The sequence below is a fragment of the Pinus tabuliformis genome, chromosome X, assembly GCF_031772625.1.
Source record: "Pinus tabuliformis cultivar Carrire ecotype Pingquan chromosome X, CPIR1, whole genome shotgun sequence".
NCBI classification, from domain to species: Eukaryota; Viridiplantae; Streptophyta; class Pinopsida; order Pinales; family Pinaceae; genus Pinus; species Pinus tabuliformis.
Window position 1 is genome coordinate 1415152666 of NC_142308.1, and position 13969 is coordinate 1415166634.

Here is a 13969-nt window from a genome sequence, read left to right on the forward strand (position 1 = left end):
TAAAATCATTTATAACAAAAATTTCCACAACAAATGACATCAATTGGCTTTTGTTTGCTCTCTATATTCTTAAATAACTAATGCATCTACAAATGCTTATAAGTATTTATCTTGTATTATTTGACAACTTGATGTTTCAAGGGCTTACATGACTCCCACAGAAGTTGCCCATAAAATCAAGCAAGCTATTAAAGGTAGCTAAAAATATTTGAAAGAACAACATTTAATATCATAAAATCAAGCTAGCTATGAAAGGTGGTTAAAAATATTTGAAAGAACAACATTATATAATATTAAAGGAACACATAATTAATTATGAAAAAGCATGTTGACTGAGGGATAAAGATTTATAATGGAGGGGACATTGTTTTTTCTTATCAATACATTATAATATTTTGAAATATGTTGTTAGTAAATAAATAGTTAAGTTTTAGACATTTCATATTTTTGTGAAAAAAACAATAGAAAAGTATTTAAGTATTGGGAGACTTTAAGTGAGTAATAAATTAGATAGACAACAAATGTAAAAGTGACACTCACTATTAGTTTCAATTAGAAATCAATTTATGAAGGTTGTATTAATGTAGGAAGAGACTCAAATGCAACAAGAATTTAGAGGAAGAACTTAGATTTCATTTTCAAAAATATCTATATTGATATAAGAAGTGATATAATATCAATGTGTTTGTTGGATTTTTTTAGTTATTGCAATAATATTGGAGTCTTAGTAGTAAGGCTTAAAAGAGATTTTGTTAAAGATTTCCCATTATAATTTAGGAATATTTTATTTAAGTAGTGATATAATAATTTTAGATGTTTTGTTTATATTAAATAGATTATATATGTCAATATTATATATAAAGGTGAATATATGTAAAGTGATTTCACATGTTCTGAAGATGAACCACACTGGTTGGTTTGAAACGTGTCGACAAGAATCTTTCTTATGTGATTTCCTTCGAAAGATGTTATTATAATTTAAAATATCATATAATACAATTTTAGTGGGCCTAATGTTTAAGAGCATTTGTTTCCTCCTAAGATGTCACATGTTCAAAACGAGAGGGGGTAGAGTATGTATGCTTTCGTAGACTTAGCAGTCAAATCACTGTGTGATTGCGCTACCCCCAATGGACAATGTGTGTACTATTATGACACTCATATAGATTTATTTATTTATTTTTTAAATAATTTTTCTTTTTGACAAATTTTATTTATAGAGGTGGGTCCCTTGTCCCATAAACAAGGGGGTCCCATACACCAATTTAGTGTCTTGGATATTAATAATAATAATTAAACCAAAAAAAATCATAAAATAAAAATATGATTGTTAATTTTTTATATTTTTCATAAATATTGAGATTTGTTGTGTGCACAAGATTTGAATCTAAGAACTGTGATTCGGTGAGACTTCATTTTTACTACCATTGCCAATTGGGCTACCCCCAATGGATAATGTGTGTACTATTATGACACTCATATAGATTTTTTTTTTTTTTTTGATTTTAAAAATAAATTTTCTTTTTGACAATTTTATTTGTAACCATATAAAATTAGTTTTTTTTTTTTTTTTTTTTTTTTTTTTTCTCCATAAAAAAAAACGCTGATTTGTATTATAGAACGCCAATTCATCAAGTCACCTTATGTCTAGATACATTGTGAATAAGATAATGTATTTGTTACCACAAAAGAAATTGTGAATATTGTCTCAATACCTCATCTATATGAACTATCATCTATAAAAACTAATTAAAAAATAAAAATTCAAATTCCAAAAAATATTTTTAATTTTCGAAATATTATAATTATTTTTTCCAAAACTTTAATAAACTCTTTATATATATATATATATTAAATTTTCAACTAACTAAAAATCAAATAATTACGTACATAACCAGATATAAAAAATTAACCCACCAAAATATTTACCAGATAAACATCAAAGTAACAGCGTTTTATATTTAACTTAATAATAATTAAAAATAAATAAATTGCGTCGAAAAATATTGACCATAGATACATGCACCTTAAACTGCGTCAATGTAAAGCACAAACATAAGCAAAATAAAAGCACAATGATCAATAGTTTGCGTTATTCCTCGCCCTAAAATTATCAATTCATTTTTAAAAATAAAAAAAGTATTCTATTTTTAAAGAACATTGGCGACGACATCCCTTTGACTCAGACCCGTGGAGACTCGAAAACGCCATCCATGGATGTTAAAGTCTTCTACAGAATTCTGTTAATGCTGTAATTCATACCCTAACGTCTGAGGTTCGATTCTCACTGTGGTTCTTATTGCCCTTGCAGTGTCGCGCATATTCGCAAGACTGTAAGGATCATAGGCTAATAAATAGTCGTGGGATTCACTGGGCTAACTTGCCATCTCCTGCAATTAAAGGTGAGTTGGTTCATGAATGCTGGGGATTTTATTCGTCAAAATTTACGGCCACTTTTAAGTTTTATCACACAGTTCGATTATGCAATAATGCAAAATCTGAGGCTGAACTGCATGGAACATCATGTTATTGTAAACCCGAGAAATTTGCACATAATTCATGGTGTTGCTTTCGTGGATATCTTTACATGATGGGGAACTTTAATAAGGACCTCATTCATTCGAGCGCTGTAATGCAAATCTATCATGATCCTAAATTCTAAGGATCTTGGAAGCTAATTGGTCTGCAATTTTTGAAGTAAAATATCGTTTAGCACATGAGCTCTCGAACAATTCTTGAACTTATTGACCAAACTATCAAGGTTTCTGTTACATGCCATAGCTGAGAATTCCATTCTTTTTAATATATTATAACTGATCATTCCATAATTAGACTATAACCATATCGCCAACTGGATACCGCTTTTTTGTTTTCTTCATAATGGCTCTATTCTCGTTGGCTTCAATAAGCTGGCCAATCATTTGATTTATCGGTACTGAATCAAAAGAAGATTTTTTTTCCCAATTGCCCTGTGTGTTTTGGTCCTTTTCTAAGTGATTTTTTAATCCCTTTTTAAATTGCCTGTACAAGTTTTATGTTTCAAGCCCTTGATGAGTTATTGTTCTACACAAATTTTGCAGTTTGAATGTTTCTCTTAATTTACATCAAGAACCCTATCTTCCGTGTGAGCAGACATGTCAAACATGAGCATCTAATACCGTATGTTGAAATTCTGTAATCTCCTTGAGAGAGTATCCAGCAAAATTTGAGGCTGAACCGCATGGAACATCATGTTATTGTAAATTTGAGGAATTTGCACATAATTCATGGTGTTACTTTCATGGATATCTCTACATTATGGGAAACTTTAATGAGGACCTCATTCATCCGAGTGATGTAATGCAAGTCTATCATCATGGTAAATTTTGGGGATTCTGGAACCTAATTGTTCTGCACATTTTTAAATTAAAATATCGTTTAACAGATTGTATTAAATTGGAAGCTCTCGAACAATCCTTGAACTTATTGCTTAAATTAACAAGGTTTCTGTAACTTAGTATAGCTGAATTCCTTTCATTTTTAATTTGTTATTTTTTCTGTTTCCTTCATAATAGTTCTATCCTTGTATGCTTCAATAAGCTTGTTCAATCATTTGATTTATTGGTACTGAATCAATATAAGATATTTTTTTTTTCAAATGTTCAGTTATTTGATTTATTGGCCCTTTGCTAAGTGATTTTTCTCTTTTTAATTTTTTTTTCCAAGTTTTATGTTTCAAGCTCTTGACGAGTTATTGTTCTACGCAGAATTTTGCAATTTCAATGTTTCTCTTAATTTTGCTTAAAGAACCCTATCATCTGTGCGAGCTGAAATGTGAAACATGAGCATCAAATGGTGTAGGTCAAAATTCTGCTACCTCCTTGAGAGAGTTTCCATATATTATGTTGAAAAGTGAATAATAGGCAGTGCAGAATATTTGTGGCAAATTGAATTTGAAGTAGCACTGAATCTTGTTGTATTGAGAAGAACAGAAAAAAGCACCAAGCACCAAATTGTATATGTTAAAATATTTATAAATAATAATTTTATTTTTTAATATTAAGGTGTAAGAGACTTTTTTCTTTTGTGTTTGTGGAGCAAGAGGCCTCTTGTATGCAGTTATTTGACTACTTAGTTTACAATTTTGTGTTTGTGGAGCGAGAGGCTTCTTGTATGCTGTTATTTGACTACTTAGTTTACAAAGGTATTCATACTTTACTCCTATCGATTTGAACTTGTGATTTCCATATATATTATTTGTCCACATAGTTTAGAAAGGCATACATACTCTACTCCTGCAGATTTGAACCTGTAATCTCTCTATATAGTAGCCGGACGCTTAGTTTTTTCTTCCAAGTAAAAAATCACATTTTATATTCAAGAGAGAATATAGAACACATTCTTCATGTGCCAAAGCACAATACAACAAAAAGGGATTAACCAGTAACCTCCCAAGTCCAAATTTTTTTGCCACTATCCATATGCTCACCATTTTTCATCCTACACTTTAAAAACTACTAATGACATCCAAAATGTTAGTCATAATTAGAGTCTTCCTGAGAAATTATAAAAGGACCAATAGTACCAAAAATAAATAAGCCTTAACCACTGATTCAGAGACTTTTTAAAACCCCTGTTTATCTAAGTACTTGTCTAATCAAATATCAAGTATAGGTTTCAGATGAGACTCCGTCAATAATTTCTTCCAATAGTAGAAAACTAGGATCTTGTAGCAGACTTTGTTTGGATAATGTGTTAGTTGCAATGTTGTTGTCTCTATACATGTGAGTAAAAGTGACCAGTGCAAACTGTGTTTTATGTTTTTTTAAGTGTATGGCCAGAGGCTGAAGAGTGCTATCTTAAATCTGCTGATCTTCATTCGTCCACTTAATCACAAGTATTGAATCACCGTAAATTTGCCCCCTATTGAGCCCTTTTGCACTTGCCAATTTCATAATGATCTAAGAACCATAAGCTCAGCATAATTATTAGATCCAATGCATAAACCTGCCTTAAACTCTGCATTAGCAAATACATGGTGTCTTGATGCTCAATCCGTGTATCAGATCCGTATACGGATACAGGTCCATACAGATCCACGTAGGATCCACCATGTAAATAGTTCCTTCAAACCTGGAAGTGGATCCCATGCTCCTGAAACAAGTCTTGTGCCAACTAGCCCTCACATGCTAGATCCCTGGCAAATAACATTAGATTTTTAGGTTTTAAATTTTTTTTTAAGGATATTTGCCACCTGTTTGAAACCCTAAGCAAAATAATTCTATTTAAACTTTTAAGGTTTAGTTAAATTACTTATTATTAATTTGTAGGCTGTATAGCCGTATAAGTAAGTTATTAATTCCCCACGACGGGTGTCCAAACACAAGTATGATTTAGTTAATGGTTTGTCAGCAAAGGAGAAGGTGGGAGGGAACAATGTCCTCCACTTGGCACACAACCAGCGAACTTGATTTGAAAGGGGCTACCACCAAACACCACTATACCACCCCGTGCATTCAAGATGTTTGCAGTGAGAGTGCAGGTATTTTTTTTTTTTAACATGATCGGGTACTTATATATTATAAAACTGCTTGGAGCCAAATCCGGTTACATAAGTGGATGGAAGTAGGTAAGGAGAAGTCCAAAATGGGTTCGCAGACCCTGACTTCTTATAGACAAACTTGAGTAGTGCAGATTGGAAAAGAAAACGGCTATATAGCCTTACAAACAGACCTGCGAGAAGACAAAATTTGCTAGTCATTAGTTAGATTACTAGAACTGATTGACAGAGTCATCAATCTGGGGTTCTTTCTTGACGCTTGCTCTGGTTGAAGTCTCGGCTTGCATACTTTGAGTGATGGCTTTGATGTGGGCGACTGCCTCCTCCATGTGTTTGCATTTTTCCTTTAGGCTTTCTATCTCTGCCTTGTGTTTTTCCAGTTTCTTTCTCTTTGATCTGCTATCAGCCTGAAAGTCCTCTTTGAGCTCGTTGAAATGTTTGACAAACCTTGCAATCATAAAGCAATGAGCTTTACACAACGTGCAGTTGGCGTTTCCAAGCACTCTGTCCAGAGGATTCTCGGGCAACTCACGGTTTTCCTGAGCCTCAGTTTGCTCTCTGTTTTCTGGGGTCTCTGCCATTTCCAGGGAGCTGATATGGATGCTGAGCGGGAACAGGGAAAAGGAGCTGGGGTGAAGAGGAAGGAGACCTGCGCGACTGAGGTAAAATGCCACGAAGGAGAAACAGAGCAGGGAGGAAAACACTGTTAAAGAAGGGAGCCAGGCACAGAGATTTACCAAGCGGTCGAAGAGGAAAGGAGCAGCTAAACTGAAGTCAAAGTTCCGGTCTTTGGGATTGCTGACGTCCCCGGGAGCTTTTGAGAACGATCTCACAGCCGGTCTGCACTGATAGCGGCCTCTCTTGATGCCAACCTTCCTGAGCTGAATGCCTGGAAAAGCACCATTACTCTCCTGCGAAGAATGAAACGAGTTTCTGATGTGCTCGAAAAGAGGAGGGTAGGTGAATATATATAGCGCGGAGGGAGGATGAGCGGGCCGAGGATGCGGCATAGGCTCTGTGATTTGGCTGGGATTAGCCACCGGCTTAAAATCTTTGCAGCAGTCTAAGGAGATCATGAAAAGACTTCTACCTATAATCTGCATGGGATATTCACGAGAGGGCTGGGGATTCCAGGTCCTGTGGTCTGACCGAGAAGGTTGAGTGGTGGGAGTGAAGAAGGGAGGATCGAGATTCGATGCCTGACGAGCAGCGTGCGACGGGACTGATTGAGGCCAGAGATCACAAGAATGAGGGTGGGGAGTGATAAGACAGGAGGTCGAAAGGGTGCTGGAATGACTGGTCGGAGATTTTGAGAGGCAACTAAGCCAGCTACGGAACGGGATTTTCATATATGAGATCATTTTCTTTGACTTGGCCGATCTGTCTGTTGGTTGCCTTAGTGGCGTAATGGTCCGCTTCCGTGTTGTTGTCTCTTAGAACATGTTTGAAAGCCGTGTCTCCCATTTCTTTGACATTATCCTCAATCCTGAGCTTTACATTATTAAGAGCCTCTTTTTTAAATTTTGTTCCTGCCACCATGGCTGCAATGACGATGGCTGAGTCTCCCACTATTATTGGATTCCTGATTCTCAGCCGGTTCAGAATGAGGGTACCTAGGTAGAGGCTGTAAGCTTCAGCCAGGTTATTGGACATTTGGCCCAAACCCCATTCATAGCTTACCAGAGTTTTGCCATGGCTGTCCTTTATGATGCCCCCGGCTCCAGCTTCTCCCGGGTTATTTTTGGAGGCCCCGTCGAAATGCAAAGTAGGGCGATTCTGATCAAGGATCCATTGACTTACTTCTTCCCTTGTGCCTCTGAGCTTCCAGGTTATTCTTCTCGTGCTAGCTTTGGGGTGTGCTAGATGATTGTTGCTATGATTGATGCTGAATTTGTTATACCATTCCACCTCTTCTTTGTGCCAGCTTGATTGGTCTGGAGGAGCTACCAAGTTTGCACTTATTGTTTCAGATATGAGCGCTATTGTTTTTGCCAATATGCGGACAAGGTTGGGCTTCTTGTCATTAAAAATACAGTTGTTCCTAGCTAACCAGATTTGCCAACTAAGGGTAGCTGGGATGCATTTCCACATACGGGTGATAATGTTTTTACCTTTCTTAGGATAGGGGTAACATTTTACCCAGTTTTTTTGAAGGGAGGATAGCTGATCAAAAGTCTCTTCAATTTTCATTGGGCTGACAATCTGAGTCCAACAACTTTGAGCGATGGGGCAGTGGTAGAATAGATGATGGCTGCTCTCCTCCTCAGCGTGGCAAAGGCAGCAAATAGATGGCCCCAAGATCCCTCTTTTCCTTAGGTTTTCAGCGGTAAGCACCTTTCCTTTGAGGAGGGTCCAGTTGAAGTGTTTGACCTTTGGGATGCATTCAGATTTCCAGACAGTTGTGAAGAGGTTCCATTTGGCTGTCGAAGTGGATGCCTGGAGGAATTTGTAACCATCTCTAACAATGAATTTCCCACCACTTGGGTCCCACATATTCCTGTCTTCAGCCCCTCTAATGGTGGGTGCTGCGCCTGTGAGGGAGACCTTGAGATTATGCCATAGTTCTCTGAGCTCGTTGGGAATTTGCAGGAGGTCCAGCCCTGCCATGTGTTCCGGTCCCAAGTTGAAATGTCATACAAGGAGGTTAAGTTTTTAGCTTCCATCCAAATGTGCAGAGGCCTGAGATTTTGGTTGTGGATTCTTGGTCTGGTGCCCATGATTCTATCAGTCCAGATGTTGACCTCCTGACCGCTTCCAGGCACTTTGGAAATGTTCTCTCTGAACTGAGGAAGGACTTTTTTAATTAGCTTCCAAACAGGGGTGCAAGATCTTTCAGCTATTGTTTCGGAAAGAATATTAAAATTTGGTCCATTCAGATATTTCCTCTTTAATACTTCCACCCACCAGGAGCCTTTGCCGGTGAGGATTCTCCAAATTAGTTTAAAGCCCATAGCCCTGTTGGAGAAGCTCGGAATTTTGATGGCGAGCCCACCTTTGTCATAGGGAAGGATAACTTGTTCCCATTTGACAAGGCTGAATTTCTTGGTTTCTTGCTTTCCCCCCTGCCAGAGAAAACTTCTCATTAATAATTCCATGTGCTTATGTATGCTGGCGGGAGCCAATGTGACCGCATATTGGTAGATGGGGAGAGCAGAGAGAACAGCCTTTATAAGGGTCGATCTACCAGCCAGATTTAGCCAAGAAACTCCCCAACTTTGAAGGAGACCTCTCATCTTTTCTATGTGTTTGGCCCATATCTCAGCCTTAACTGTTTCTTTGGCTAAAGGCAGACCAAGATAAGAGAAATAACTCCAGTTCCTCTGCATTGGGATGTCCAGGATCAGAGAGATTCTTTGCCTTATTTGTTCAGGGACATTCCAGGTATAGATCTTGCATTTTTTGTTGTTCAGCATCCCTCCAGAGGCAGCTAGGAAGGCATCCAAGACTTTCTTGAATCTTTTTGCCATAAGGCTTGAAGCTCCCCCAATGAGAAGGGTATCATCCGCGAAAAGCGAATGATTGATCTCTTTAGTCCCTCTTCCTATACCAATTCCAGTGATCTCTTTTTGCTTGCGGAGTTTTTCTAAGTGTATACTCAGAGTTTCCGCCATTATGATGTATAGGAAAGGGGAGAGAGGGCAGCCTTGCCTCAATCCCCTGGTGCTTCTAAAATACCTGCTTGGGCGACCATTAATCAGAGGGGCAGTCCAAGGGTTGGAGATGCAACCAGAGATGGTGCTTATGAAGTTGTTTGAAATCCCGAACTTTTTGAGAACTGCAGTTAAGAAGTGGTGGTCGACTCTGTCGAAAGCGTTTTCCATATCAAGTTTGATTATCATTCCTCGTTCCTTCCTGCTGATGCTGCTGTGAATTGCCTCTTGAATGAGTATGACATTATCTGTGATTTGCCTTTGTGGAACGAATCCCCCTTGGTTCTCTGAGATTAAATAGGGGAGGAGCTTTTTGAGCCTATTGGCTAGAATTTTGGTTACTATCTTGTAGGAGACATTACACAGGGAAATAGGCCGGAAGCGGTCGAAAGATCGAGGGTTAACTTCCTTAGGGATGAGAGCTAAATGTGAGGATTTTGTGTTGTCTCCCATCTTGTGATTTTTAAAAACATTTTTGACCATCCGCACAAAGTCTTTTTTGATGGAGTCCCAATGGTTTCGGTAAAAGGCCACCGTGAAACCATCAGGGCCCGGAGCCTTGTCCTGTTGCATACTAAATACTGCCTCCCTAATTTCCTCTTCTGTGACCTCCTGATCCAGCTCTCTGTTTTGATGGTCTGAGATTTTGTTCTCGACTGCGCTAAGGAAGTCAGAGCTGTCCGTCTGCTGCGGGGCTGCTGCTAGAAGAGATTTAAAGTGGTTGAAGGCCGCCTCCTTAATTTCTTCTTGGTCACTGTATTCGTGCCCTTCTGCCTCAATTTTATCTATCTGATTCCCGGCGCGCCTGAGCTTTATGCTGTTGTGGAAGAAGGAGGTATTTTTGTCGCCCGCCTTCAGCCATAGGCACCTTGATTTCTGCCTTTGTTCCTCTTCCTCAGCTCGATTTTGTCTATATAGCTCCCTGTACATTTCATTTTCGTGGATTATATCTTCGTTTGTGGATTGGCTGTTCTCCTTGTCTTTGTTCCACTGTTCCATTTGAATTTGCAGATCCATTTTTTTCCTCTTTTCCTTTGCTGCATATTCCTTGGCCCATTGTTTAATGACTATTCTTAGAGATTTTAATTTGGTTTCCCAAACGTAGTAAGGCGATCCCCACACTTCCTTTGCCCACTGATTTTGAACGAGGGAGCGAAAGTCTTCTTTGTAATCCCATACTTTGTTGTATTTGAAGGGGAGGGGCCCCAGATTTCTCCCTTTCTCCATACTCATCACCACAGGTTTGTGATCAGAGGCCGAGGCTTGAATGATTTTGCTCTTGATGGTAGAGAAGTTTGCTGCGATTCTTTCCTGCACAAGAAATCTGTCTAACCTCTCCTTGATATTGTGGCAGCCTGTCCTTTTGTTACTCCATGTGTATTTCCCGTTGAAGGGAGGTATATCAATGAGGTTATGAGACTGGATTATAGCCTCCAACGCTTCTCTTGAGGGATCCGAATGAAAATTTCCTCCTAACTTTTCATCCACATTTCTTATGAGATTCAAATCTCCTCCCAGAATTATGTTACTGTCATGGGAGGACTGTAAATCTAAGGATAGAGAATCCCAACACGTTGATTTGTCCCTGTAATGGTTTGGAGCATAGATGTTGTATATGCTGTAATCTTCTTGAGAGGCTTTGTTTCTGAGGTCTGTTTTTATCCACCAATTGCAAGATTGGAGGTTGATGTGAGTCCATTTATTCTTGTTCCAGAGTGTTCCTATACCTCCTGATGCTCCTTCTGATCCTATTGAGTAACCTTCAAAATTTTTGAATCGTTTTACTTGCTTTTGGAAATCTGGATCTGAGATTTTGGTCTCCTGGATGAGGACAATGTCTGGCTGCTCCTGATTTATTAAGTCACGGACTGAATTTATTTTTAAGGAGGAGCCCATCCCCCTACAGTTCCAAGAGACCAGATTCATCATTTACCAGTTTTTGGGTGAGTCCCGCTTCTTTCCTTGGTTTTGTCTCCACTCCCTTTTTGCCTGTCTAGATAGGAGTCCATTGGTTGCTGTGCTCCAGTAGCCATTTCTTTTGCTGCTGCCTCGTCCCTAAGTTCCTTGTTTGACTTTCTTCCTGCCTTTCTTGGGGGATCTAAGGGAAGACTGGATTCTTTCAGTTTATTTCTGGTGAGTATTCTCTCTATTGTTGGGGGAGGGGAGGGCAGAGGGATCGAAGGTGATGAAATGACAGCTAGAGAATTGGTGCGAGGGGAAGGGGGAGGAGAAGAGGGATCTTCGACTTCCAAGGATTCAAAGGGGTTGGAGGTAGAGGGAAATGAAGGAGCTGAGTTGGGTGGGGGAGGGGAGGGAGGGGGGGGTTTCCAGGGGGGGCTTAGAGCTGGGCCCTTGAGAGGCAGAAGATTTTTTTTTTTACTTGTTCCCATTGGCCATCCGAAGGTTCTTCATTTTCAAAGGATTCATTTGATTTTGATTTGCTACATCTATTTGCAAAGTGTCCGTATTCGTGACATACCTTGCATTTGAAGGGCAGTTGCTCGTAGTCCAGCTGTTGGATGTGCGTCCATTGGTCGACCTTGATCTTAATGGCTTCTGGCAGGCCTTTCCCGAGATCTACTTCTACACAAATCCTGGCGCACGCATGCATGTTCTCCCTTGGCTCGGATCTGTCGATGTATTTGCCGACCGCGTTCCCTATTGCCTTTACTGATTCATCCCCCCAACAGTGGAGCGGCAGGTGTGGTAGGCGGACCCAGACCGGAACTGCGTTTGGGATGTCCATCTCCGGATCAAAGTCTGGAGTCCATCTGTTCAGATAGAGGCCTCTTGAGTCCATGAAGTAGGGGCCGTTCCTAAATATGAGATTCCTGTCCTCTTTTGTTTCGAAGATGAATGTATAATAGCCCCTTCCACAAAATCTGATGGCTATTTTCCCTTGTGTCATTACGGCCCAGTTGCGCTCCACCCATTTTTGGACTGATCTTGGGGAAGGCCAGAGGCCAGTGAACTGACCTACGAGACCTCTTTCAGCTAGGGCGATTGCAGATTTCCTTGGCAGAGATGGAGGAAGAGATACCTCGGGGATTTCATCCAGTTTCTTGATAAATTTAGAGACAGAGGGGCGAGATTTTGCAGAGGCGGTGTCGGGGATCAGGGAAGCGAAGAGCTCTGCATGATTCTCAGGATCAGGGGGGGGGGGGGGGGGGGCGTTCCCAGCCATTCAAGACTGGGGGGTGGGGGGGGGGCGTTCCCAACCATTCAAGACTGAGAAGCCAGCTTCAAGAGGGCGAGATCAGGAATGGGCCCCAGCGTGGAGCCGGGCAGGAGGCCCGAGGATGAGAGCGCAGCGCGCAGGAGGGAGGGAGGCAGCAAGGCAGCAACCTGCCAGGCAGAGCCTGGGGAGCGGAACCAGTCGGGCGCGGGAAGATGGATCGCCTACAGTCGGGAGCTCGCTCGATCTTCCGTTCTCTGCTGCCAGTGAGAGTGCAGGTATTACTCGTTGGAGAATCGGCAATTTTGTAGAGGCTTTGAGGTACTGGTCTATTATGGAGGATACAGGGGTCGATTACTTGGAGGATATGGAAATTAGCATTGGGATAGGAGGTCCAGAGACCATGCAAAGCTTTGAAGGTCAAGGACTCGACCAGGTGTACGAGTTAGTGTCTTTCCACTCGCTATAAAACCAAGTGTTTCTATTCCATCCCTGGCTGTTTCCTGTTAATTTTTTCTGCTCCAAGTTTAGTAATTCCTCAGTTTTGTGTCTTTTTCTTTGGTAGTGGGCTATCCTATACTCACATGCTTTGCATGCTATGTAAAGTTTTCAAAGAAAGGTGGGTTCCTTTTGTATAACTTGGTGTTGGCAATTCTAGAATGTATACTATTTGCTACTCTTGGCTCCTTTTGGTCACGGTTTCCTATTAGTTCTTTTTCTCTCTGCCCATGTGGATAGACTCTAGTCCACCTCACTGTTGATTTTTCATGAGTTTCTAATCAGATCATTACTGCCAATGGTTTCTTCATTAATTCATCTTATGTCACATACATCATTAAGCAATTATACATAGAAAATCTCAATAGTGAAACAATAATGATAGTAGGATCATGAGAAGACAGCCAAATAGAAGACACAAATTTTTACCCTAGGGAAACCCTAACTAGGAAAAAACCCAACAACCTTTTCTTATGAGAAATTGTTCAATTCAACAAGAGATGCAATCTGATATTCCAGTCAAACAAAGTCAAATGGACCAGCAACTAGCATAGGTAAAACCTGGTCAAACTGCCCACAAAACTGCCCTAGACAACGTGTGGCCAGACTGCTAGAGATAGGCTAAATCTCGGCCTCCTGCTGCTGCCCAGAAACCTCCCAAAAAAGTTTGGTCAGTTGGTTAAAGCCTGTGCCCCACATGCAAGGTCAACACTAGTCAAAGCCTGGGCCTTGCAGCCTACACATGCAAGGTCAACGTTGGTTAAAGCAGTGATCTACCACAGAAATTCGTCTTGGAGAATCTCGACGTCTTTCCTCAGATTTCTCTCTTTCTCCTTCGTACATGTGAACAAAAGATTAGTGCTTGTGATGATCTGAATTGTGCCCAAATGGTTGAGGACAAATGACAATATATAGTGAATGAGGGAGGCCGAATTAGTGTGTCCCTAGCTGGGCCGACTTGACCTTTTGGAGGAAAAAAATTTGAATTTCAAAATTTAGTGTTTCCCTCTTTTTTTGGAGCCGACTTGAAGTTAAATCTATATTTTCCTTCTCTTTTTATTTTGCAGGCTTATACGATACATGAATACCGACTGTAGCTACCAAAAT

General features: G+C 40.0%; 2 protein-coding genes across 8 annotated transcripts in view; one reads left to right on the forward strand and one right to left on the reverse strand.

Annotated features, from left to right (window-relative positions):
- Positions 1–13969, forward strand: part of LOC149145336 (inorganic pyrophosphatase TTM1-like) — a 359903-nt gene that overhangs the window by 160092 nt on the left and 185842 nt on the right. The window contains exons 1-3 of one of the 7 annotated variants that reach the window (XM_089447148.1): positions 2166–2219; positions 2312–2402; positions 3747–3840. The gene's annotated coding sequence lies outside the window, so the exon portion shown is untranslated. Of the gene's footprint in view, positions 1–2125; positions 2403–3746; positions 3841–13969 lie in introns of those variants that run through there. The other 6 variants (XM_089447149.1, XM_089447145.1, XM_089447144.1 and 3 more) reach the window with 6 other exon arrangements.
- Positions 6869–7630, reverse strand: LOC149145337 (uncharacterized). Its single transcript, XM_089452420.1, has one exon. The coding sequence runs from the start codon at positions 7628–7630 to the stop codon at positions 6869–6871; it is 762 nt and encodes a 253-aa protein (XP_089308546.1).

Excerpts from the sequence above, each read along its gene's own strand:
- LOC149145337 (XM_089452420.1), bottom strand. The coding sequence starts at position 7,630 with ATGTGGAAATGCATCCCAGCTACCCTTAGTTGGCAAATCTGGTTAGCT.